Source organism: Molossus molossus, unplaced genomic scaffold, assembly GCF_014108415.1.
Source record: "Molossus molossus isolate mMolMol1 unplaced genomic scaffold, mMolMol1.p scaffold_m16_p_10, whole genome shotgun sequence".
NCBI classification, from domain to species: Eukaryota; Metazoa; Chordata; class Mammalia; order Chiroptera; family Molossidae; genus Molossus; species Molossus molossus.
In genome coordinates, this window is record NW_023425345.1 from 54,683,747 (window position 1) to 54,706,944 (window position 23,198).

At 38.8% G+C, this 23,198-nt stretch overlaps 1 protein-coding gene across 1 annotated transcript in view; it reads left to right on the plus strand.

Annotated features, from left to right (window-relative positions):
• The window catches only part of PAWR (pro-apoptotic WT1 regulator), a 122,238-nt gene that overhangs the window by 401 nt on the left and 98,639 nt on the right, over positions 1–23,198 (plus strand). The window contains exon 2 of the mRNA XM_036252514.1: positions 163–799. Coding sequence (XP_036108407.1) covers positions 284–799 — 516 coding nt within the window. The 5' untranslated portion in view covers positions 163–283. The remainder of the gene's footprint in view (positions 1–162; positions 800–23,198) is intronic.

Genomic DNA, 23,198 nt, shown 5'->3' on the forward strand with positions numbered 1-23,198 from the left:
CGTCGGGGAAACCTTGCAGGTTGGGGACTCGGCGGCCGCTCGCCGGCGGGGACGAGTGGGCGCGATCCGGGTTGGGGGTCCGAGGGGCGCGGCCGCGGGGCAGACCCTCGGGCCGCGCGAGGACATTACGCTTCCCTTCCCGTCCCGTTTGTTTCCCCCTAGACCGCGGGCGGCTGGGGGAGCCGCTGTCGCCCCGCGCCCGCAGGTCGTTCGCTCGTGTCCTCGGGGCCGCGGGAAGGAAGAGGCGGCCTGAGGTGAGGGCCCGGCCGGCCCCGCTGGGAATATGGCGACCGGTGGCTACCGGACCGGCAGCGGCGGCGGCGGCAGCACCACCGACTTCCTGGAGGAGTGGAAGGCGAAGCGCGAGAAGCTGCGCGCCAAGCAGAACCCCCCGGGCCCGGCCGCCCCGGGCGGGGGCAGTAGCGACGCGGCCGGAAAGCCCCCGCCGGGGGCTCTGGGCACCTCGGCGGCTGCCGCGGCCAACGAGCTCAACAACAACCTCCCGGGCGGCGCGGCCGCACCTGCTGCTCCCGGGGGCGTGAACTGCGCGGTGGGCCCCGCGGCGCTGGTCCGGGCGGCCCCCGCCCCGCGGCGGCCGGAGGACGAGCCCCCCGCCGGCGCTGCCGCCGCCGCCCCCGGGGCACCGCCAGCCCGGGGCGACGAGGAGGAGCGGGACAGCGCCCCGGAGAAGGGCAAGAGCTCGGGCCCCAGTGCCAGGAAAGGCAAGGGGCAGATCGAGAAGAGGAAACTGCGGGAGAAGCGGCGCTCCACCGGCGTGGTCAACATCCCGGCGGCCGAGGTGAGCCGGGCGGGCGGGGGCTGGCCTCCAGTCCACTGGGTCTCCCTCCGGGGAGCTCGCGGGTCTCCCTGGCCCAGAGGTTTCCCTCTGTAGCTCCTGCTGCTTATCCTTTCAGGCAGGCAGAGGGTGATGGAGTTTTCTGAACAAATGCTTCCTGGGAAGTTCCCCAAACCCAAAGCAGGACACGTGCTTTTCAGGCTTCCTGGCTAAGGTCTCAGACCCAGGACACATTTTTTACAGGGCTGGAAAGACAACTCTTGGCTCCAGAACTTGCTCACTCAGACTTGTTTTTTTATGCTTGGTCAGTTAGAAAAATTGATTAATGGTGATGACGACATACTCTATTTAGTTTCCTACGTGTCCGGCTCAAGTTATCAGATTGTTTATCTCTTCTTAACAGTGTTTAATAGCACCTGTACAGGAGAAGTGGTCTTAGCACTATCCGAGACAGCTTTATCTTTCAATGAACCCAAGATGAGTATATCCAAATGAATAGATGCCCTATTTCATGTATAAACCAGCTTTTGGAAGTGGTTCTTCCCAACACACACACACACACACACACACACACACACACACACACACATTTTTTCTGAGTGATATTTTGGACAATAGGAACGCTGTAACAACTCACAATTTTTTTCTGAGACAGTCTTTCCTAGTATTTAAATATTTGGCTCTGTGTATTCTGGAAGACATTTGTGGTAGGGCTGGTTTTCTTTCCCTTTTTTTTTTAAAGCAGTCTCAAAACATTTCTTCAGGCAGTAATAGCATCTTCCTATTAGAATGACTGGTGAAACATTTTTGCTTAGTGTATAACTGCTCCACTTTACCTGCAACAAAACAAAACACTCCTAAACAAGCTTCGGTTACTTTAACAGTAGCTCGCTGGTTTTGGGAAGTGATTCAACAACCTTGTTTCACCCAAAGTTGTTGCATTTTTTTTCTCATTGGCTCTTTATATTTTACTTTTTTATTTTACTCCTGGTCTTCAGTTTATTCGACTTTGACAATATTAAAATAATAAGAATTTACTAACTTTAAATGTGGTTAAAAGCATTGCCGATAAACTAGGGTGTATATCAAATATACTCAAATTTTTAAGTCTTAATATGAGTTTCTTTCTTTAATTTTAATTTTCTTATATTAATTTAGAGAGATAGAAACATCTATGAGAGAGAAAAGAGAGAACATCGATCAGCTGCCTCCTTCCCTCCCCACTGGGGACTCTAGCACAACCTGGGCAAGTGCCCTGACCATAATGGAACTGGCGACCTCTTGGTGCATGGGTCTATGCTCAACCAGAGTCACACTGGCGGGGCAGTCTTAATATGATTTTTGTACCTGGAACATCAGTTTGTTTTTAAAGGGTATATTTTTAAGAGTGTTTCGGAGAGATTTTTATCAGCCAGCAAAACTGTCCACTGTGGCTTGCTACTTGCACAAAAGATCTGTTATTCATTAAATTGCTTTAGAAGTAATTCATAAGAGTGGTAATCAAATTTCTAGGGGTTTGTTGTTGTTTGTTTAGTTAAAAATATGAAGATTAAGAGGAAACTGAAGACAAGGCTTTGGAAAAACTACATTCCTCAACTTTATTTTTAAAAGTAGTTGTTGGCCCAAATAAAAGAATTTGCCATATTCAATCTTTTCCTCATTATTCATTTGACAGGGGTCTTATTTGGAAAATACATTGGCAGATGTTAAACTTCATTATTTGTCTGGCTGCCTGTGCTAAAATTGTTATTTCTCAAATACCTTTTTGTTTTTGTTTTTCTTAACAAGGGTAATGTTTACTGAGGAAAATAAGTATGGTGTATCTTGTGAGTTCCTGAGAAACATTCTTTGTTAATACTTCTGCTTTGGGTAAGGAACATAGTGCTGAGAATGTAGATGACTCCCCACTACAATTGAGTCTAATACTCTGGAATGTTTTTCATTTGGGTGTTGGCAACTCCTAAATTTAATCTTCCTTAAAAACAAACAACCCAGGATACCATTTTTTGGTCTGTGGAATTTGAACCTTTTTTATTGAATAGGGAATTGAAGACTGCTTTCTTTTTGTGGTTACTATGGCTCTGTTTCATGCTGTAGGACCCAACAAAACATGGTAATGTTTTACCATAGTATCTAATTAGCAGGCATGCTTCTTGACTGCCTCCTCCCCATATTTTCAGTTTTTTAAAAAAGAACTTAAGTCTTTCAGATTATTTTAGTAGTGGTAAAATGTATGACTCAAAACTTTAAAGGTGAACCATTTTCATATCTTTCAGTTGTTGCTTTTTTAGAATTGTGTGCTATTTATTTCTGTTAGTAGTTTCAACTTTGAGAATGCCAGTTGCTGTGGAGCATCTTGTATAATACTACTTAGCACTCCATTTTACAAAGCCATATAATATTTTACAAAATTTTCAGGTATGAAGATATTATGAAAGCAGAAAACCACCAATCTATCAATATTCAAAAGTAGACTTGTATTATATATAATGTTGAGTAAGACTTATTTTTAGACCCTATTCCCATCCAAGTTTATATTAGATTAGCATGTAATTTGTATGCAAAGAGCCTATTTTAGTGATTGATAAACAGTAAGTTCCTTCAAGAAGTGTTTATTAAACATGCATGTGACACATTCATTATGCCTTTTATTAACTTATTTTACTAATTACCAAGTACTATAAAATGGTTGCAAAGGTACCTGACAGCAGCTAAAGATACAGAAAGCAAGTAGAAGCTAGTTTTAGGAAGGAAGCAAGTAAAAAACTAAAAGTAATGGATTAGGGTAAAATACTGGGTGGAGACTGCACCCGATGACTGTAATAAAAAGTGCAAATATACAGATGCTTATTAGTGAGATAAATTTTAATTCTTCTTTGCAAAGTTAGAGATTTTTTTTAAAGCTTTTTTCTAAATTTAAGTTCTTTATTTTTTTGGCAGAGGAATTGGATATTGGATGTGACGTGCTTCCTGCCAATACTTATTATATGTGTTCATTAGATCAGTCAAATGTTTACTACGTTTGTGTTCAAGGTACTATGGAGAAAAGAAGAATGTGGAGGAAGACTATAATCTGGGGAAGAAGGCTAAGGCATAGTTACATGAAAAAACTTAAGAACTGATTTAGTCTTAAAGCCTTCTTAATAGCTTGTAGCTAATTGTTTATTAGAAATATTGTGTGTTTAAAGGGAAGACTCGATGGGGCTGTGAGAGGCTATTGAAGACGAGGGTCTTGAGCTAAGGCTTATGTTTCTACACCTATATATTCACACATACATGTATACATACCTGTTTGTATAGTATTTTAAATGTCAGAGTGCAGTGGTTCTTAACTATGGCAGCACATTAATATCATGTGAGGGTCTTAAAAGAATATTCCCCCATGCTGATGACTCTTGCCCTCTTTTTCCCTGACCCCTTATGATTTAGTGGATTTGGGATGGATCCCAGGCAATAATATTTTGATAAGCTCTCCATGTGATTCTAATATGAGGGGTTAAAAACGACTGGGCTGCAGTCTGTGGTACAGAACTGAATACGACACAGGCCTTGCCCACAGGGGACTCTCAAGTAATAAAGGCAATTGTGGTAAGTACAGCCTCTTTCCTGAGCAGGGTACATAACTCACGGAGGAGGGGGATAGCTGAGGAAGGCGTCCTAGATAGTTATATACCGGTTTTCAGAGTGCTTGTAAAGTTACTGCCCTTGAGGAGGTGTGCACGGATGGGTCAACAGAGATGGTTACCATGGAAAATAAGCTCTTTTAATAAGTAGAACTCAAATGATAATGAGGTTTTGATTTAAATAGAAAAGTCAACATATATCAAAACTTATTTATGTCATAGTGATTGGCTAAAATACTTTATGTATTGTATCAGTGCTCACAGCATCCCATGTGGTAGTTTTATCTGTCTTTTTATCCCCATTTCCAGAGGAGAAAGTAGAGGCTTAGAGAGTTTAAAATGACTCAAGATCACCTGAAAAGTGAATAAGTGATAGATTAATATTAAAAAAAATTTTTTGGTGTATGTGTGGTTGTGTGTGTGTCTGTCTAGGGAAGGGGGATTTTAAATAATTAACCTACCTTTCACTATTTAGCTTATTTTCCTAGACTTTTAAAAAAATCCTTACCCTAGGATATTTTTCTATTTATCTTCAGATAGAGTGGGAGGTAGGGGGAGAGAGAGAGAGAGGGAGAGAGAAACATCGATGGATGTGAGAGAGACACATCCATTGGTTGCCTCCCTCACGACCCTGACCAGGGCAGGGGACCGAACTGCAACCCAGGTACAAGCTCTTGACTGGACTCCAGCCCGCGACTCTTTGATCTGCAGGCCGATGTTCTAACTGCTGAGCAAAACCGGCCACAGCTAGACTTTTTTTTCCCAGTAACTTTTTATTAGAGGTTATCTTAAATAATTTAAACATCTAATGGAGAAAACAGTGAAAGTATGGAATTAACTAGAACTTAAGGTCAAATTGGTAGGCTCAGAGATTGCTTCTGACCTTCTGTAGTTTGCTTGACAAAATTTTGCATACCGGGCCATCAGCAAAATATAAATCTGTTTTTGGCTAGCAGTCAGATGTGGATCTTTGATTTTACTTAAGTGATATGTTGTTTTTCTGTCAAGGTGGGATTTTCACACCTACTCCAGAGTTTGAAGGAGCATTTAATATATAGAAAGCATTAAAAAAATTTTTTTTTCTTTATTGATTTTTAAAGAGAGAGGAAGGGATAGGGAGAGAGAGATAGAAACATCCATGAGAGAACATTAATTGGCCGCCTCCTGCATGCTCCCCACTGGAGATTTGGCCCACAACCCGGGCATGTGTCCTGACCAGGAATCGAACCGGTGACCTCTTAGTGCATAGATTAATGTTCAACCACTTAGCCACACCGGCCAGACTATAGAGAGCATTTTTAAGTGAACAGAATTTAAGTCAAAATTATTCAGCATATTTGTTAAACATTATATAGGACAGGTTCCACTTTGTAAACCTTATAAATCCAGGTAGATTAAGAAATACCTTTTGGTATGCCCATTATATTCCAGACTGTGTATCTTTCTATGTGAAGAGTCAGGGGAAGAACTAATAGAGTTTGAAAAATTAGACTTGTGAATAGGGTAGATATATAGCATAAACACTGAGGCTGCTTAGATAGATATCGTTAAGCCAGACTTTCCTAAATGTTTGCATTCATTGATAAACTGAATTTTGAATATTATCATGATTTGTAATGAATTGTCTAAGATGAGATACTTTTTTCCATAAAAATAACAATTATATAATTAAAGTAGGTGATATTGGGTTGCTTGATTAAGTGCCCGGCACTGTTCTGAGCACTTTACATATATTGGTGCAACAACCCTATGGGAAAATGGGGCAGAGAGGGTAAGGTACTTACTTGCCTAAGGTCATGTATATGGTAAGAAGCAGAGTAGAGATCATATGCCTTCAAAGCCTGGTGCTTAATAACCATCTTATTATATTTTAGTGTATTACTAAATGCAAAGATTACTTTAGTAAAATGTGATACTAATATATTGCTATAGAATTTGAAAATAGCCCTATTATAAAAGACAGATGAAATGGGACTTTATTGGAAAAATTTAGCAGATAAGCATATAAACATTGGCATTAAAATTCTTACTTAAATCATTATTAAGCTAGTGGCCTTACTTGTGCTCTTTATTATTCTACATTGGTTCTTAGCATCTGTGATGCAGGCCAGAAAATGTTATTCTATTTAACAGTAATGCTGATATAATGTCTTAGAAGTTTAAAATTTAAAATTTTCTAAATGCTTTTTCTCCTTTTTAAAAAGGGAGATATAATTTACATACCATAAAATTCACCCTTTTCAGGTGTTTGATGGTTTTTAGCATATTCACAAATTTGTGCTCTAGGTGCTTTTATATTTTCATCTTAATTTTTCATTACGTTCCTAGAACCTGAGGTACCTAAGTTTTAAATCCCCACTCAGTAAAGAGCAACAGTTTTCAAGTCATGAGAAACTGTTAAAATAATCAGTTTTTCCTGCATTTCACAGAGAAGATGAAATTAATGGTAGAATCTACTTAGTTTTAAGTTTCTTAAAACTTGGTCACCAATTACCACTTGTTTGTACTGGAGTTTAGTGTAAGGTATTTAATTTAACTGAATGTTGTATTTTACATCCTTATGACAATTTTTATAACTAGCAATTTGTACATCTTAATTCTTCCCCCTTTTCACCCCTCTTCCTAACCTCCCCTTCTATCTGGCAACCATCAAAATGTTCTCAGTATCTAAGAGTCTGTATCTGTTTTATTTACTCATTTATTTATTTATTTATATTCCACATATATATGAATTTATACAGTATATATTTTTCTTTGACTTATTTTACTTAGCATAATTCCCTCTAGGTCTATCCTTGTTGTTGCTGATGACAAGATTTTATTCTTTTTTAATGACTGAGTAATATTCTAGTGTATGTAAGTACCAGATCTTTATCCATTTGTCCATCAATGGACACTAAGGTTGCTTCCATATCCAGGCTATTGTAAATAATGCTGCAATGAACATAGGGGTGGCATATATTCTTTTGAATTAGTGTTTTGGGTTTCTTGGATATATACCCAGAGTGGAATCACTGGGTTATAAAGCAGTTCCATTAAAAAAATTTTTTTAATCCTCACCTGAGCATATTTTTCCATTTATCTTCAGATAGAATGGGAGGGAGGAAGAGAGAGGGAGAGAGAGAAACAGTGATGTGAGAGGGACACATCGACTGGGTGCCTCCCACATGACCACGACTAGGGCTGGGGATGAACTGCAACTGAGGTTCATGCCCATGACCAGAATCGAACCCGTGACTCTTTGGTCCATGGGCCGATGCTCTAACTGCTGAGCCAACAGCCAGGGCCCATTTCTTATTTTTTTAGCACCCTCAATACTATTTTCCATAGTGGCTGCACCAATCGGCACTTCCATCAACAATGCATGAAGGTTCCCTTTCCTCCACATCCTTGCCAACACTTGTTTGTTGATTTATTGGTGATAGCCATTCTGACAGGTGTGAGGTGATATCTCATTGTGGTTTTTATTTGCATTTCCTTGATAATTAATGATGTTGAAAATCTTTTCATATGTCTATTGGCTGTCTCTATGTCCTCTTGGGAGAAGTGTCTGTTTAGGTCCTCTATTATTGATTGTTTTATTGGTGTTAAGTTGTATGAGTTCTTTATGTATTTTGGCTATTAACCCCTTATTAAGTGTATCATTGGTGACTATCTATTCCCATTCAGTATGTTGTCTTTTTTTTTTGTTTTTTAGTTCTCACCCGAGGACGTGTTTTTTATTTTTATTTTTGGAGAAAGAGGAAGAGAGACAGAGAGAAACATTAATTGGTTGCCTCTCGTACATGCCTCTACTGGGGATCGAACCTGCAACCTAGGTATGTGCCCTGACTAGAATTGAAACCACAACCTTTGGTGTACGGGGTGATGCTCCAACCAACTGAGCCATCCAGGCAGGACAGTAGGTTGTCTTTTTGTTTTGTTGATGATTTCCTTTGCTTTTTTATTTTATTTTGATGTAGTCCCATTTATTATTTTCTTTTGTTTTCCCTTGCCCAAGGAGATATATCTAAAAAAATATTGTCAAGAGCAGTGTCAAAGAGTTTATTGCCTATGTTTTCTTCTGGGAGTTTTATGGTTTTAAGTCTTACATTTACATCTCTCATTCATTTTTAGTTTTTTCTTGTATATAGTATAAGAAAGTGATTTTCATTCTTTTGCATGTATCTGTCCAATTTTCCCAACACCATTTATTGAAGAGACTGTCTTTACCCCATTGTATATTCTTGCCTCTTTTGTTATAGATTAATTGGGTTTATTTCTGGACTGTCTATTGGGTTTATTTCTGGACTCTAAATAGATCTATTGATCTATTTGTCTTTCTTTTTTAATCCTCACTCGAGAACATTTTTGCATTTATCTTCATATAGAGCGGGAGGGAGAAAGGGGGTAAGAGAGAGAGAGAAACACTGATGTGAGAGAGACACATCAGTTAGTTGCCTCTCACATGACTCTAACCAGGGCCAGGGATCAAACTGCAACTGAGGTATGTGCCCTTGACCAGAATAGAACCCGTAACTCTTTGGTCCGGACACTGATGCTCTAACCACTGAGAAAACTGGCCACAACATATGTGTCTGTTTTGATGCCAGTAAATGTTGTTTTGTTTACTATATCCTTGGACTATTGCTTGATATCTGATAGCCTGATTCCTCCACTTTGTTGTTCTTAAGATTGCTTTGGCTATTTTTCAAGGTCTTTTGTGGTTCCATATAAATTTTAGGATTATTTGTTCTAGTTCTGTAAAAAATGTCATTGCTGTTTTGAAAGGGATTACATTGAATCTGTAGATTGCTTTGTTTCGTGCTATGGATATTTTAATGATGTTCATTCTTATTATTCATGAGCATGATATAGCCTTCCATTTATTTGTATTTTCTTCAGGTTTTTTTTTTTCAGTGTCTCTAGTTTCCTGATTACAGGTCTCCTTGGTTAAATTTATTCCTAGGCACTTGATTCTTTTTCTTCTTCTTTTTTTTATCCTCACCCGAGGACATTTTTTTCCATTTTTTGTTCAGATAGAGTGGGAAGGAGGGAGGGGGAAGGGGGAGAAAGAGAGAGAGAGAGAGAGAGACATCGATGTGAAAAGGACACATCGAGTGGCTGCCACCTGCAGGACCAACCAGGGCCAGGGACAAACTGCAACCGAGGAGGTACGGGCCCTTAGTGGGAACTGAACCCCGGTCTCTCTGGACCGCAGGCTTACGCTCTAACCACGGAGCAAACCGGCCAGGGCAGCACTTGATTCTTTTTGATGAAACTGTAAATAGGATTGTTTTCTTAGTTTCCCTTTCTGATATCATTATTGGTATATAAAAATGCAACTGATTTCTGAATATTAATTTTGTATCTTACTACTTTACTGAATTCATTTATTTATTTGAATAGTTTTTTGGTGGAATCTTAAGTGTTCTCTATAGTATCATGTCATCTTTAAATAATGACAGTTTTCTTCCTTTCCAATTTGGATGCCATTTGCCTGATTGCTGTGGCCAGGACTTCCAACAGTAAATGTATTGAAAGTGGACCTCATTGTCTAGTTCCTGATCTTAAAGAAAAAGCTTTCAGCTTTTCATCTTGAATATGATATTATCCCCACTTTGCCGAGAGCTTTTATCATAACTGGATATTGGATTTTGTCAAAAGGTTTTTCTTCATCTTCAAACATAATAGACAATTATTTTTATCCCTCATTTTGTTTATGTGGTATATCATATTAATTGATTTGCAGATTTCGTACCAACCTTGCATTCCAGGAATAAATCCCATTTGATCATGGTGTATGATCTTTTAAATGTATTGCTGAATTCAGTTTGCTACTTTGTTGAGGATTGAGGATTTTTGCATCTGTGTTCATCAGAAATACTTGTCTGTAATTCTCTTTTTTGGTAGTGTCTTTTTCTGGTTTTGGTCTCAAGGTAATGCTGGCCTTGTAAAATGAGTTTGAGAGTACTTCAGTATTTTGAAATAGTTTGAGAAAGGATATTGATTCTTTGAATGTTTGGTAAAATTTTCCTTTGAAGCAGTTGGTTCAGGACTTTTGTTTGTTGGGAGAATTTTGATTACTAACTCGATTTTGTTAGTAGTTATCAGTCTGCTCAGATTTTCTGTTTTTTTCCTGATCTAGTCTTGGAAGCTTGCATGTTTCTAGGAATTTATCTATTTTTTCCAGGTTGTCCAGTATATTGATATATAACTGTTCATTGTATTTTCTTATAATTCTTTATAGTTTTGTAATACTAGTTATCATTTCTCTTTCATTTCTGATTTTATTTAATTTAACTGTTTCTCCTCTCTCTCTTTCTCTTTGATAAATTTGAGTAATGGTTTAGTAATTTTCAAAGATTCAGCTCTTGATTTCATTGATATTTTGTATTGTTTATGTAGACTCTATTTTGTTTATTTCTGCTCTGCTATTTATTTTTAAATTATTTCTGCTAATTTTGGGCTTGTTTGTTCTATTTTTCTAGTTCCTTTAGGTGTAAGGTTAGGGTGTTTATATGAAATTTTTCCTGTTTCTTGCAATAAATTTACCTCTTAGAACTGCTTTGGCTGTGTCCTGTAGATTTTGGGTCATTGTATTTTCATTTTTATTTGTCTCAAGATATCTTTTTTTTCTTTAAAGTGTTTCTGTTGATTTTATTAGAGACAGAGGAAGAGAGAGAGAGAGAGAGAGAGAAAGAGAGAGAGAGAGAGAAACATTGATGTAAAAGAGAGACTTTGAATGGCTGCCTCCTGCATGTCCCACACCGGGGATTGAACCCGCAACCCAGGCCTGTGCCCTGACTGGGAATTGAATCAGGACCTCTCAGTCCACAGGACTACGCTCAATCCACTGAGCCACACTGGCTGAGCTGAAGATATCTTTTGAATTCTTCCTTGATCTAGTTGTTAATCTATTCACTGTTTAGTAGCAAGCTATTTAGCTTCCACTTGTTTGTGTGTTTTTTAGGTTTCTTCTTGGAATTGATTTCTCGTTTTATACCATTGTGATTGGAGAAGATGCGATTTTATATGATTTCAGTCTTTTCAAATTTATTGAGATTTGTTTTGTGGCCTAATGTGGTCTATCCTCGAAAATTTTCCATGATGCACTTGAAAAGAATATGTATTCTGCTGCTTTTGGGTGAGATGTCCTAAAAAATATCAATTAAATTCCTCTTGTTTAATGTGTCATGTATGGCCACTGTCTTCTTATAGATTTTCTGTCTAGATGATCTATTCATTGATGTCTATGTTCAAGACCCCTATTATTGTTGTCTTACTGTCACTCTCTTTATTTCCATCAATATCTGCTTTATATAATTAGGTGCTTCTATATTAGGCGGGTAGATGTTATATCCTCTTGTTATAATCCCTTTATCATTATGAAATAAAATCTTTGTTGTTACAGTATTTTGAACTCTATTTTGTCTGATACAAGTATTGCTACTCCAGCTTTTTGTTGGTTTTCATTTGCATGAAATGTTTTTTCATCTCTTTACTTTCAGTCTGCTTGTGTCTTTAGATCTGAAGTGTAGTCAGCATATGCACAGGTCTTGTTTTTTTTGTTGTTGTTGTTATTGTTTTTTGTTCAGCCATGCCATGTCTTTTGATTGGAACATTTAGTTCATGTACATTTAAAGTAATTATTGATAGGTTTAGTTATTGCCGTTTTATTATCTGTTTTCTGATTATTTTTGTAGTTTTTTTCTGTTCCTTTCTTACTTCTTGTATATCTCCTATAGATTTTTGGTTTGTGGTTACCATGTGCTTCATATATACCAAGCTATATTTCTAAAAGTCTGTTTTAAGTTGACGGTTGCTTAAGTTCAAACACATTCTAAAATCATTGCAATTTTAATCACCCTTTCCACGTTTATGGTTTTGTCTTGATTATTTACTTCTTATGTGTGTGTGTGTAGTTCTTTGTGTATGTTCTTTAATTCATTGTTGTAATTACACATCATCTTTCTACTTAGTCTTTTAAGCTTTGTACTAGCTTTGTAGTTGGTTGATGTACTGTTTTTACTCTTTGTCTTTGTCAATGAGCATTTTTTACTTTTCTGTATATTCTACTCATATTTTTAATGCTTTCCTCTTAAGTCCCTTAAACATGTTTTGTAGTATTGCTTTAGTGGTGATGAACTCCTTTAACATTTTTGTTTTTAATTCTTTTTTTTTTTTTTTTTTTTATCCTCACCTGAGGACATTTTTTCATTTTTATTCAGATAGAGTGGGAGGGAGAGAGAGGGAGAGAGAGAGGGAGAGAGAGAGAGAGAGAGAGAGAGAGACAGAGAGAGAGAGAGAAACAACGTGAAAGGGACACATTGAGTGGCTGCCTCCCGCACGACCCAACCAGGGCTGGGGACAAACTGCACCCTTAGCGGGAACTGAACCTGGGTCTCTCCAGACCATGGGCAACGCTCTAACCGCTGAGCCAAACCAGTCAGGGCTAATTCTTATTTTTGATAACTTCTTTTTTAAAAAATGTCTTTATTGGTTTTAGAGAGAGAGGAAGGGAGAGGGAGAGAAAGAAACATCAACGCAAGAGAGAAATATTATTGGGCTGCCTCCTGCATGGGGATTGAGCCCACAACCTGGGTGTGTGCCCTGACTGGGTCGAGCTGGTGACCTTTTGGTGTATGAGATGACGCTCAACCTACTGAGCCACACTGGCCAGGACCTCCTTTAGCTTTTCTCTCATCTGGGAGATGTCTTATCTCTCCTTTGATTTGAAATGATAATCTTGCTGGGAAGAGCAAACTTGGTTGTAGTTCTTTGACTTTGATCACTTTGAATATTTCTTGCCAATCCCTTCTGGCCTGCATAGTTTCTGTTGAGAAGTCAGCTGATAAAATTATGGTAGCTCCCTTGCATGTAACCAATTGCTTTTTTCATGCTGCTTTGAAACTTCTCTCTTTATCTTTAACCTTTGGCATTTTAGTTATGCTGTATCTTGGTGTGAGCCATCTTTTCAGTATTCTGTGCACCTCCTGGACTTGTATGTCTGTTATTGTCATCAGGTTTTTAGTCATTTCTTCAAATAGGTTTTTAATCCCTTGTTCTCTCTCTTCTCCTGGTACCGCTGTAATGTGAATGTTATTACCCTTGATATTGTCCCAGAGGTCCCTTGAAACTAGCCTTTTTAAAAATTCTTTCTTTTCCTTTTGTTGTTCTGATTGGATGTTTTCTGCTACCTTGTCTTTCAGATCTCTGATTCAGTCCTCCACTTCATCTAATTTGATGTTTATTCCTTCTACTGTATTCTTCATTTTATTTATTATATTCTTCATTTCTGACTGGTTCTCTTTTTATGTGTTCTATCTCTTTATTGACATTCTCACTGAGACCCTCTATTCTTTCCCTAAGTTCATTGAGCATCCTTATAACCAGTTTTCTTTTTTAACCCTATCTGGTAGATATCTTGTCTCCATTTCGTTTAGTACTTTTTCTGGGCTTTTGTCGTGTTCTTTCATCTGGGACATGTCTTTCTTTCCTTATTTTTGCTGACTCCTTTTGTTTGTTTCTGTGTATTAGGTAGATCTGTTAAATCTTCCAGTTTTGATATCATGGCCTTGTCTAGAAGGTGTCCCGTGGGACCCAGTGGTATAGTCTCCCTCATCACCTGTGTTAGGTGCTCCAGGGGTGTCCCTGTGTGGGTTGTGTGTGCCCTCCTTTGTCATTGGGCCTCGGTTGCTATAGGTATGTCAGTGGATGGGATTGACTCTCAGGCTGACTGGTTGTGAAGGTGGGCTGTGACTACAGTGACGGAGCTGTTTTGTCTGGGTTGACCGCATGGAACAGGAATTGCTTTAGTAGGGCCCTGATACTAGGTGAATCTGCCTTTTGGGTGTATTGCTTTTGGAGCTGCTTAACTGGTGCTCCAGTGTGCTTTGAATCCACCCACTGGGTGTGTTGGATCTGGAGCCTCTTGGAAGGAATTTATTGCTGGCCATGGTCCAACTCTGCTTATGCCGGGTTTGGGGGCTCTTGTAGTAACTTCAGTGTGATCTGTGTTTGGTTGCCACTTGTGCTGGGCTTGGAGGCACTTGGGAGAGACTATGCTGTGAACTGAGGCTGGCTGCCACTTGTGCTGGGCTTGGGACCCTTGGTGGGCACCACAGTTTAAACTGAGGCCAGCTCTACACCTTGTGCTGGGCTTGTGGCTGCTTAGTGGAAGCTGTGTTCCAGGTCAATCCTGGCCACTGTTTATGCCAGGCTTGAGACCACTGATGGGAGTTACAATACAAGTTGAAACTGGTCTCCACTTTTACTGGACTTGTATCTGCTTAGCAAGACCTACAAGATATGCCAAGGCTAGCCACTGCTTGTTTTGGGATTGTGGACCTTTGAGAGATTTTGGGAAAGTCCACAGCCTGAGCTGAGCCAGGCTACTTGTGTTGAGGAGCCACCAAGAGGTTGAGGCCAGGTGGTGAGTTGGGTGGAGGGAGGTGGTCTCAGGGAATCACCAGGGCAGGGGGAATGGAGAGCATATATTTGGTGCCTGCCTGGCAGAGCCAACTGAGTAGGAGAAGAATTCAACAAAGTAGTAATGGTGCATGCCGCCACTTCTGTCCTTGAAGAAAGTTGCCTGCACCCTTTCCCCTCCAGCCCTGCTCCTGCAGTTAACCAATTTAGATCCTCCATGTGTGTCTCTCACAGTTTTTGAGCTGTGCGCCTGCGCTGGGGCTTACAGTGAGTTTGTGAGTGAGTGGGTCTGTGCATGGTCCCTTTAAGACCTGCAGCACCTTGGTCTCTTGCAACCCTTTGTGTCTCTGGGACACAATCTTTGCTGTTTATGGGGACTCCTCTTCTCTGCACTGATTCCTGGGTTGGGGAACCTGGTGTGGAGCTGGGACCCCCCCCCCCCCCCATTCCTCAGTCAGGACCTCTGCAGCTGAGATAGCCCTTTCAATTCTTAATTGCCACACTATGGGTATGGGACTGTGGGTTCTGCCTCTCAGCCCTTCCTACCAGTTCCCATGTGGCATCTCTTTTATATGCTCAGTTATAGCAATTCTGTTCATCTAGTCTTCAGCTGGCTCTCAATGATGGTTGTTCTAAAATTTAGTTGTAATTTTGAAGTGTTTTGGGGAGGAGGCGAGCGCAGGTTTACCTACTCTGCCATCTTGGCTGGAAGTCCTCAGTTTATTGTGCTCTTGGACGTGCACAATGCAGTTTTCAATAATAGTCTCATTTGTTTTAACTCTTACTGAATTTAAAGAAAAAGGGCTTTTGTATCATGAAAGTATTTTGTTGGTTTTGTTGAAGAACAGAACAGAATTTATGTTAAAGATTACAATTCTGTGACAGCTAAAAATTTGCAAGCTCTTTATATAAACTTTATGGTGCCAATTAATAAGCCAACTAAGAATAATAAAATATAGTGTGAAATACAGAATGAAAACATCTTGTGTAGTAAAATTAACTTCAGACAATACTGTTTAGTGTTTTTATCTACAGCAGTGTTTTCAACCATTGTGCCGCAAGAATCTTAACAAATGTGCAATACCTGATTATTTAGTCATGGGCACTGACCTCTTTTCCCTTAGATTATCAAATAAAACAATAACAATAGCCGTCAAGTGTGAATGAATAAAAATTATACCTATTTTTGGTCAGATCTGCAAAAAATATATATTTTTTTGGTCTGCTGCAAAATTTTAGTAATTTGTTTATGTGTGTCTTGAGATGAAAAAGGTTGAAAATTGCTGACCTGCCCTGGCCAGTTTGGCTCAGCGGTTGGAGCGTCGACCTGCGGACCAGAGAGTCCCAGGTTCGGTTTCCGCTAGGGGCACGTACCAAAAAAAAAGAAAGAAAATCACTGACCTTTGGGCATGTAAGTGAACCACTTAATCTTATTTCTTTGAGAAATTTGCAGGTTATATAAAGCATGGAGTGATTTTCTATTTTAGAATTTCTTGCAGAATATTTTTAGTAGTATTTGAAAAGAATGGAAATTTTCAGTTATGAAGAACAAAATTAACAGTCAGAAGGTGGTAGTTGAGGAATATTAAGTAAAAGATTATAGTTGTTACCCGGCCCATGTGGCTCAGTGTTTGAGTGTTGACCCATGCACCAAGAGGTCACCGGTTTGATTCCCAATTTGATTCTCGGTCAGGACACATGCCCCTGTTGTGGGCCAAATCCCCAGAGAGGGGCATGCAGGAGGCGGCCAATTGATGTTTTCTCTCATTGATGCTTCTATTTCTCTCCTTCTCTCTCTAAAATCTCAATGGTTAGAATGTCAGCCTGCAGACAAAAGAGTCCCGGGTTTGATTCAAGCCAAGGGCGTGTACCTTGGTTGCAGTTCATCCTCATCCCCAATTGGGGTCATGTGGGTGGCAACCAATCGATGTGTCTCTCTCACATTGATGTTTCTCTCTCTGTCTTTTCCTCTCTCCCTCCCTCCTGCTCTATCTGAAGATAAATGGAAAAGTATCCTTGGGTGAGGATTAAAGTAAGTAAAATCAATAAAGAAAAAAAGATTATATTAGCTGAAACAGTTAAAGAGTTACTTTAGGTTTAAAATTTAAAAAAAAATTTATCTTCAATGTTGAAAGTATTACAGATGTTCCCTCTTTTTGCCCCCCCCCATTACCCTCCTCCACTGTGCTGCTTTCCTCTTTCCCCTGTATTCTTCACACTATTGTCTGTGTCCATAGTAGGTTTTAGATTCTTTTTTCTTTTGGTGTATGGGTTGACGCTCAACCACTGAACCACACTGGCCGGGCAGTTGCTCATTCTTTAAAGGCATTGTTTTTACCTTCTGACTCCCATTTCACTGCTCAATGCCTCCTGCTTTGTGGAAATGGATTTCTCCAAGGTTGCTTTCTACTTCCTAGTTACCAAATGTGACAGCATCTTTTGTATTTTTATTGTATTTGACCTCACTGTGCCATTTGCCCTTACTACTCTCCCTGGGATACTATAACATTTTTGTTAGATTTCTTTGGTTGTTGCTGGTTTTATTCAGAAATATTTGAGTGCTTCAGGCTCTGTGCCAGATGCTACAAAGATGAATTACAGACTTACCAGTCTTTAAGGAACTTCTAATCTTCAAAGAGTTAATGTCTTAGTTGAGGTTGCTATAACAGAATACCATAGACTGGATAGTTTATTAACAATAGAAATTTATTTCTCACAGTTCTGGAGGCTGAAAAATTGATCTGGGTCGCAGCAGAGTTGTCTGGTGAGGGTTTGCTTCCTGGTTCATTGGTGGAAGGGGTGCGAGAGATCTCTGGGGTCTTATTTATTAGGCACTGTCCCATTTATGATGGTTCCATTCATATGACCTGATCTCTTCTTGAAAGCCCAACCTTCTGATACTAGGAGGTTGGTTCACATAGCAGTTTGGGGAAGACACATATATTCAGTCCATAATGGATAACAAATGAATAGACTTTGGTGTAGTAAGAACTTTGATGGAGAAAAGAACAAAATATTGAACTAACTCAGAAAAGGAAGCCACCAATTACATAAGAGAGTAAAGGAAGGCTTTACATAAGAAGAAGTATTAAGCCTTGGGTCTTGACTGATAAATATTTCCCTTTGTAGAGGGGGACACAGTAACATTCTAGGTAGGGCAAATAGCAGTGTGTGAAGGCACAGAGCCAGGAAATAATAGCATTCTGTTGCATGCTGGCTGTATTGTGCTGGGGGCTTTCCATGCCTTATTTCTAATCTTCACCTTAACTTACAAGGTAGATTTTTTTATTCCTTGTTTTACAGGATGAGGAAGTTGAGCCTCAAAGAAGTTGTAACTTGCCCAACAGCCAAACTGGCAGAACTTAGATTTGATTCCATATTTGTGTGGCTGCCAATTGGTGTCCATACATTGGTTGTCATTGTTGGAAAGAGGAAGGGATATAATGTGACAGAGGAAACTTTGATGTGCAGAGACTTTATTGTGGGGAGTGAATGGAGAGCAGGTAAAGAGGAATGATACAAACCAGTTGTGATGGATCCAAATGTTATGCCAAAGAATTCAGACTTGATTCCACTGTTCTTTGTTAGTATTGTTGGCTGGGCATTTCCTTCATCTGCCCATACCTGTTTATACAATAAACTCTTGACAGCTTCTGGAATGGAAAAAGTTTTTCCTGCCTAACTTGAAGTCATTAAGAGGATTTTCTTGTGCAGTGACATATCTATTCAAGAATGGTAAATAATACAAACTCTTGTAAAAATAAAATGCATATAATAGAATAAATCAAATTTCCACATGGGTTAAAATGAAACAAGAGAATAGGTTGTACACAAAGTTGTACCAAGTGGTTCTTTTTATTACAAAAATAATTTCATACTGAAGATAGATTTGGTAATGGTTTTTTGGGGAAGCAGGATGGAGTAATGGGGGCTCTGGTAATATTAAATTGCCAGATTCTGTTCTGAGTGTAACCACAGAGAAGTCTTAATATTATCCCTGGGTTTAGACTTTGCCCTGTACTTGGTATAAAAGCAGGTGTTTATTCCATTCCCAGATTCTTTCAGTTGATTTTGAAATAAAGATACTTGGAATACAGGTGCTAAAGGATGGGAATTGCCTTTGAATCTTTTTCCACATATTTGTTTAACTTCCCCAAATGTTCCTTCCTTCCCTTCTTTCTGCCCTCTATTATCTTAGCAGAAGCCAAGTGCTTCTCCAAACCATGTTTTAGAAAGTGTTTGTTTATATTTGATGATATAAAGGTAATCATCTTCTTGTAGAAAATTTTAAACAAACAGCAAAAACAGGATTGTGCAAAGAACAGCTGTAGATTTTGTTATCAATTGGAATATAGTCTTCCATTTTTTTATTTTATACATTGGGGTTATATTCTATGTACATTTTTATAATCTACCTTTAAACTCGACATGATATCATAAATAGTATTTCCTTTTAAACTTTTGAAAACAGCTGTTAATTGCTGCATATTTTTGTTTCATGGACATAATTCCCAATGATAACTATTACATTTTAGTTTTGGCATACAGTTCTTGAGGATGTTTTTATGCATATACATACAATAAATATATGTATATATCCAGAAATTTAATAATCTTACAAATATTATAACCTTTTTGTTTTTAATATCTTATGACCATCTCTTTTTTTTTAATCCTCACCTGAGAACATTTTTGCATTTATCTTCAGATAGAGCAGGAGGGAGAGAGGGGGGAAGAGAGAGAGAGAAACATCAATGTGAGAGAGACACATTGAGTAGTTGCCAACCACACGACCCCAACTGGGGCCGGACACAGACTGCAACCAAGATATGTGCCCTTAGTGGGAACCGAACCCAGGACTCTCTGGTCCGTGGGCAGATGCTCTAACCGCTGAGCAAAACTGGCCAGAGCTGAACATCTTTCTTTGTATGTCAGTAAATATATAGTTGTGTTGTTATTGTTAATGACCACAGAATATTCATAATTTGGATGTTCCAGTAATGTTAAAATAAATTTACTAGCTTCTTAGTACATATTAGATGTTAGATACTGAACTAGGCCTTTTGGACATTTGAGTTGCTATATCTGTTCTGTTACAGCACTGTTGGGATTTGGACAAACTTTAATTCACATTTTTGTCTTGAGCGATTTATAATGAATTTGGAGAAATAAGATTATATGAAGGCATTTCAAAATGTTAGTAAATGTATAATAACATGTTAAGTGTTATTCCATACTGTTAGTACAGAGAAGTGAGAGATCCCTGGAGTACTGAATAGTCCTTGAGGTTTCGTGGAGGGTGTGTGAGATTTGAGCTGATCTCTAAGGACTGATAAGAAATGGACAGATGAGGAGAGTTAGATTTCAGACTGTGAGCAGAGTCGGCAGTGGTACAAAGGTGAGAGTTAGAAACCTGATCGGAGTGAGGGGATTATATTAGGAAATAATTATAATAGATGAAATTGGGGAGCAGAATTGTGAAAGGCTACATTCATATTTGTGAAATCAGGATTTTAGCAAGATGAGCTATTGGGCAGTGGTGTGCAGAATAGGTTAGAGGAAGGAGAGAACAGAGGCAAAGAGATGAGTTGGGAGGTTGTCATACACAGGAAGACATTATATGTGAAGTCATTAGAACACTGTGGTAGAGAATATAATTCATTCGCATGTTTTCAGTTTTGTGTCTTGTTTAACTATTAGTGTGCTCAGTTAGAGTGATTTGGGGATTTTAATATCTGAATGACATAATTTCAAAGACCAGAAATCACTTATACTGTATGCTGGCTTTTAGAATATTTTTAGAATATTTTTTAACTTTGATTAGTGATAAAGAAGAGTGTCTGTCTTTTAGAATAAGAAAGGCATATTAATAAACAGATAACATTTGTGTGCTTACTGAGCCCAGCATTATTCTAAGAACTTTATGGGTGTTCACACATTACATTTTTGAAAAACTTTAAGGAGGTCAGTGCTCTTCCTGCTTCACAGCCGAGGAAAGTAAGGCACACAGAGGACAAGCCATATTGAATTTCTGATTTGAGGAATTAGTTGCCAACTTTGCCCTTGTCTCTTGATGCTCTCCCCCCACCCCCCCATGCTTCTAACTTCACAATGGGAAACCCGTACCACACTGTCTTGATTACTGTAGCTTAATAGTAAGACTTGAAGTTGGGTAGTGTCAGTCTTCGAGATTTGTTCCTGTCCTTCAATATTGTGCTGGGTATTCTGGGTCTTTTGCCTCTCCATATAAATTTTAGAATCAGTCCCTGGTTGGTTTGGCTTGGCAGTTAGAGTGTCGGCCCAAATCGTGAGTTCTATACTGGTCAAGGGCACATGCCTCAGTTGTGGCTGTCAATAGCCACAAAATAACTTGCTAGGATTTTGCTTGGGTTTTCATTGAATCCATAAATCAAGTTGGGAACTGCTGACATCTTGACCCTGAGTCTTCCTGGCCATGAACAGGGAATCTCTCTGTTTATTTAGTTCTTTTTTGATATCTTTCATCAGGGTTTTATATTTATTCTCACATTGATGTTTTATATATTTTGTTAAATTATATCTAAGTACTTCATTTTTGGGGGGTGGTAATATAAATATATTTTGTTTTTAATTTCAAAATCCACTTGTTTATTGCTATTATATAGGAAAATGATTTTTTTTTTTTTTTTTTTTTGGTTTTAATTGTGTATTCTATAACTTTGCTGTAATTGCTTATTAGTTCCAGGAGTTTTTTTTGTTGTTGATTCTTTTGGGTTTTCTATATAGATGATCATGTCATCTGTGCACAAAGACAGTTTTATATCTTCTTTCCCAATCTGTATACATTTTCTTATTGTATTAGCTAGGACATTAGTTTAAGTTTTTTTTTTTTTTTTTTAGTTCTTTAAATCATTATATTGTTGTTATAACTGTTTTCATTGTGCCTGGCCGGTGTCGCTTAGTGGTTGAGTGTTGACCCATGCACCAAGAGTTTGCCAGTTCGATTCCTGGTGAGGGCACATGCCCAGGCTGAGGGCCCAATCCCCAGTCAGGGGCGTGCAGGAGGCGGCTAATCGATGTTTCTCTTCACATCGATGTTTCTTTCTCATCAGTGTTTCTCTCTCTCTCTCTCTCTCTCTCTGAAATCAATAAAGAAAAAAAAAACTGTTTACATTGTGAAAATAGGGAAAAATAATAAAAATTTACTCTGGTGCAGGGAATGAAACAATGTGATTAACAACCTTATTTCTTTCCTATTGCGAACAAACAGCTATCTTTAGCTTTTCTGTGTACCCGTAGGTTAAAAATATTGACTTTTTGCCCTGGCTAGTTTGGCTCAGCAGTTAGAATGTCGGCCCGTGGACCAATGATTCTTGGGTTCGATTGCGGTCAAGGGCATATACCTCGGTTGCGGTTTGTCCCCAGCCCTGGTTGGGTCGGGAGGCAACCAGTCGATGTGGCCCACATCAGTATTTTTCTCTGTCTCTCTATCCTTCCTTCCTTCCACTTTATCTGATAATAAGTAGAAAAATATCCTCAGGTGAGGAATAAAAAAAAAATTTGAATTTTTTTCTCTTTGGAAAACTAATCTATTAAAAACAAAGAATAACTGCTATCTGTATAGCAAAACTTATTTAATAGCTTCAGTATATTTTTCCATTTATTATTTGATTAAAAAAAACGAGAATTACTCAACTAAGGATAGATTATCAGGGTATTTATTTGTTAGAGTTGCTCCTTTTGGAGGACTTGAAAATGAGGCATAATTTAAGATGAATATTAGATGGGAAGAAATTATTTAAATATGTTTCTTAGTTACCTACATTCTATGGATATGATGGCTGCACTTCCTAAACCAATAATAGGATACTTAGAAATATAGATTACCCTGGGAGAATAGACATGACCCTACTCCATTGTATAACTTACCCTTTACTGTCATGCAGGGGAAGTTCTGAGGCGTCTGTGATTCATACATCTGTTATGCACATTACTTAAAAATTCTATTAAGATCATTGTGCAAGAGATTTTCAATTTAAGATTATTGGTTTTATATTCTTAATCTTTACATAGCCTCCATTGGAGGGGATTCTTCTATTAAGCTCAAGCCAGTAAATTTTAGGGCTGGGCTTTCAACATCTCCAGGACTTAAGACTTTCAAACCAAAATGTGAAGACCAATCAGAGTCTGTCGACGTATCTGAAATAGGAAAAGATAGGAGTGAAATTATTTTAAGATGCTCCTTCCTTCATTCTCTCGACTCCGCTTTGAATTTTCCTCCTCATTTCAGGGTCTGGGCCAGAGCACATAATCAGAAGTGTGTGTGTGTAAGGATGCTGGTGTTTGTTCTACTGGGATGTGACTTTTTCCTTCTAGTGTGAAGTTCCCAA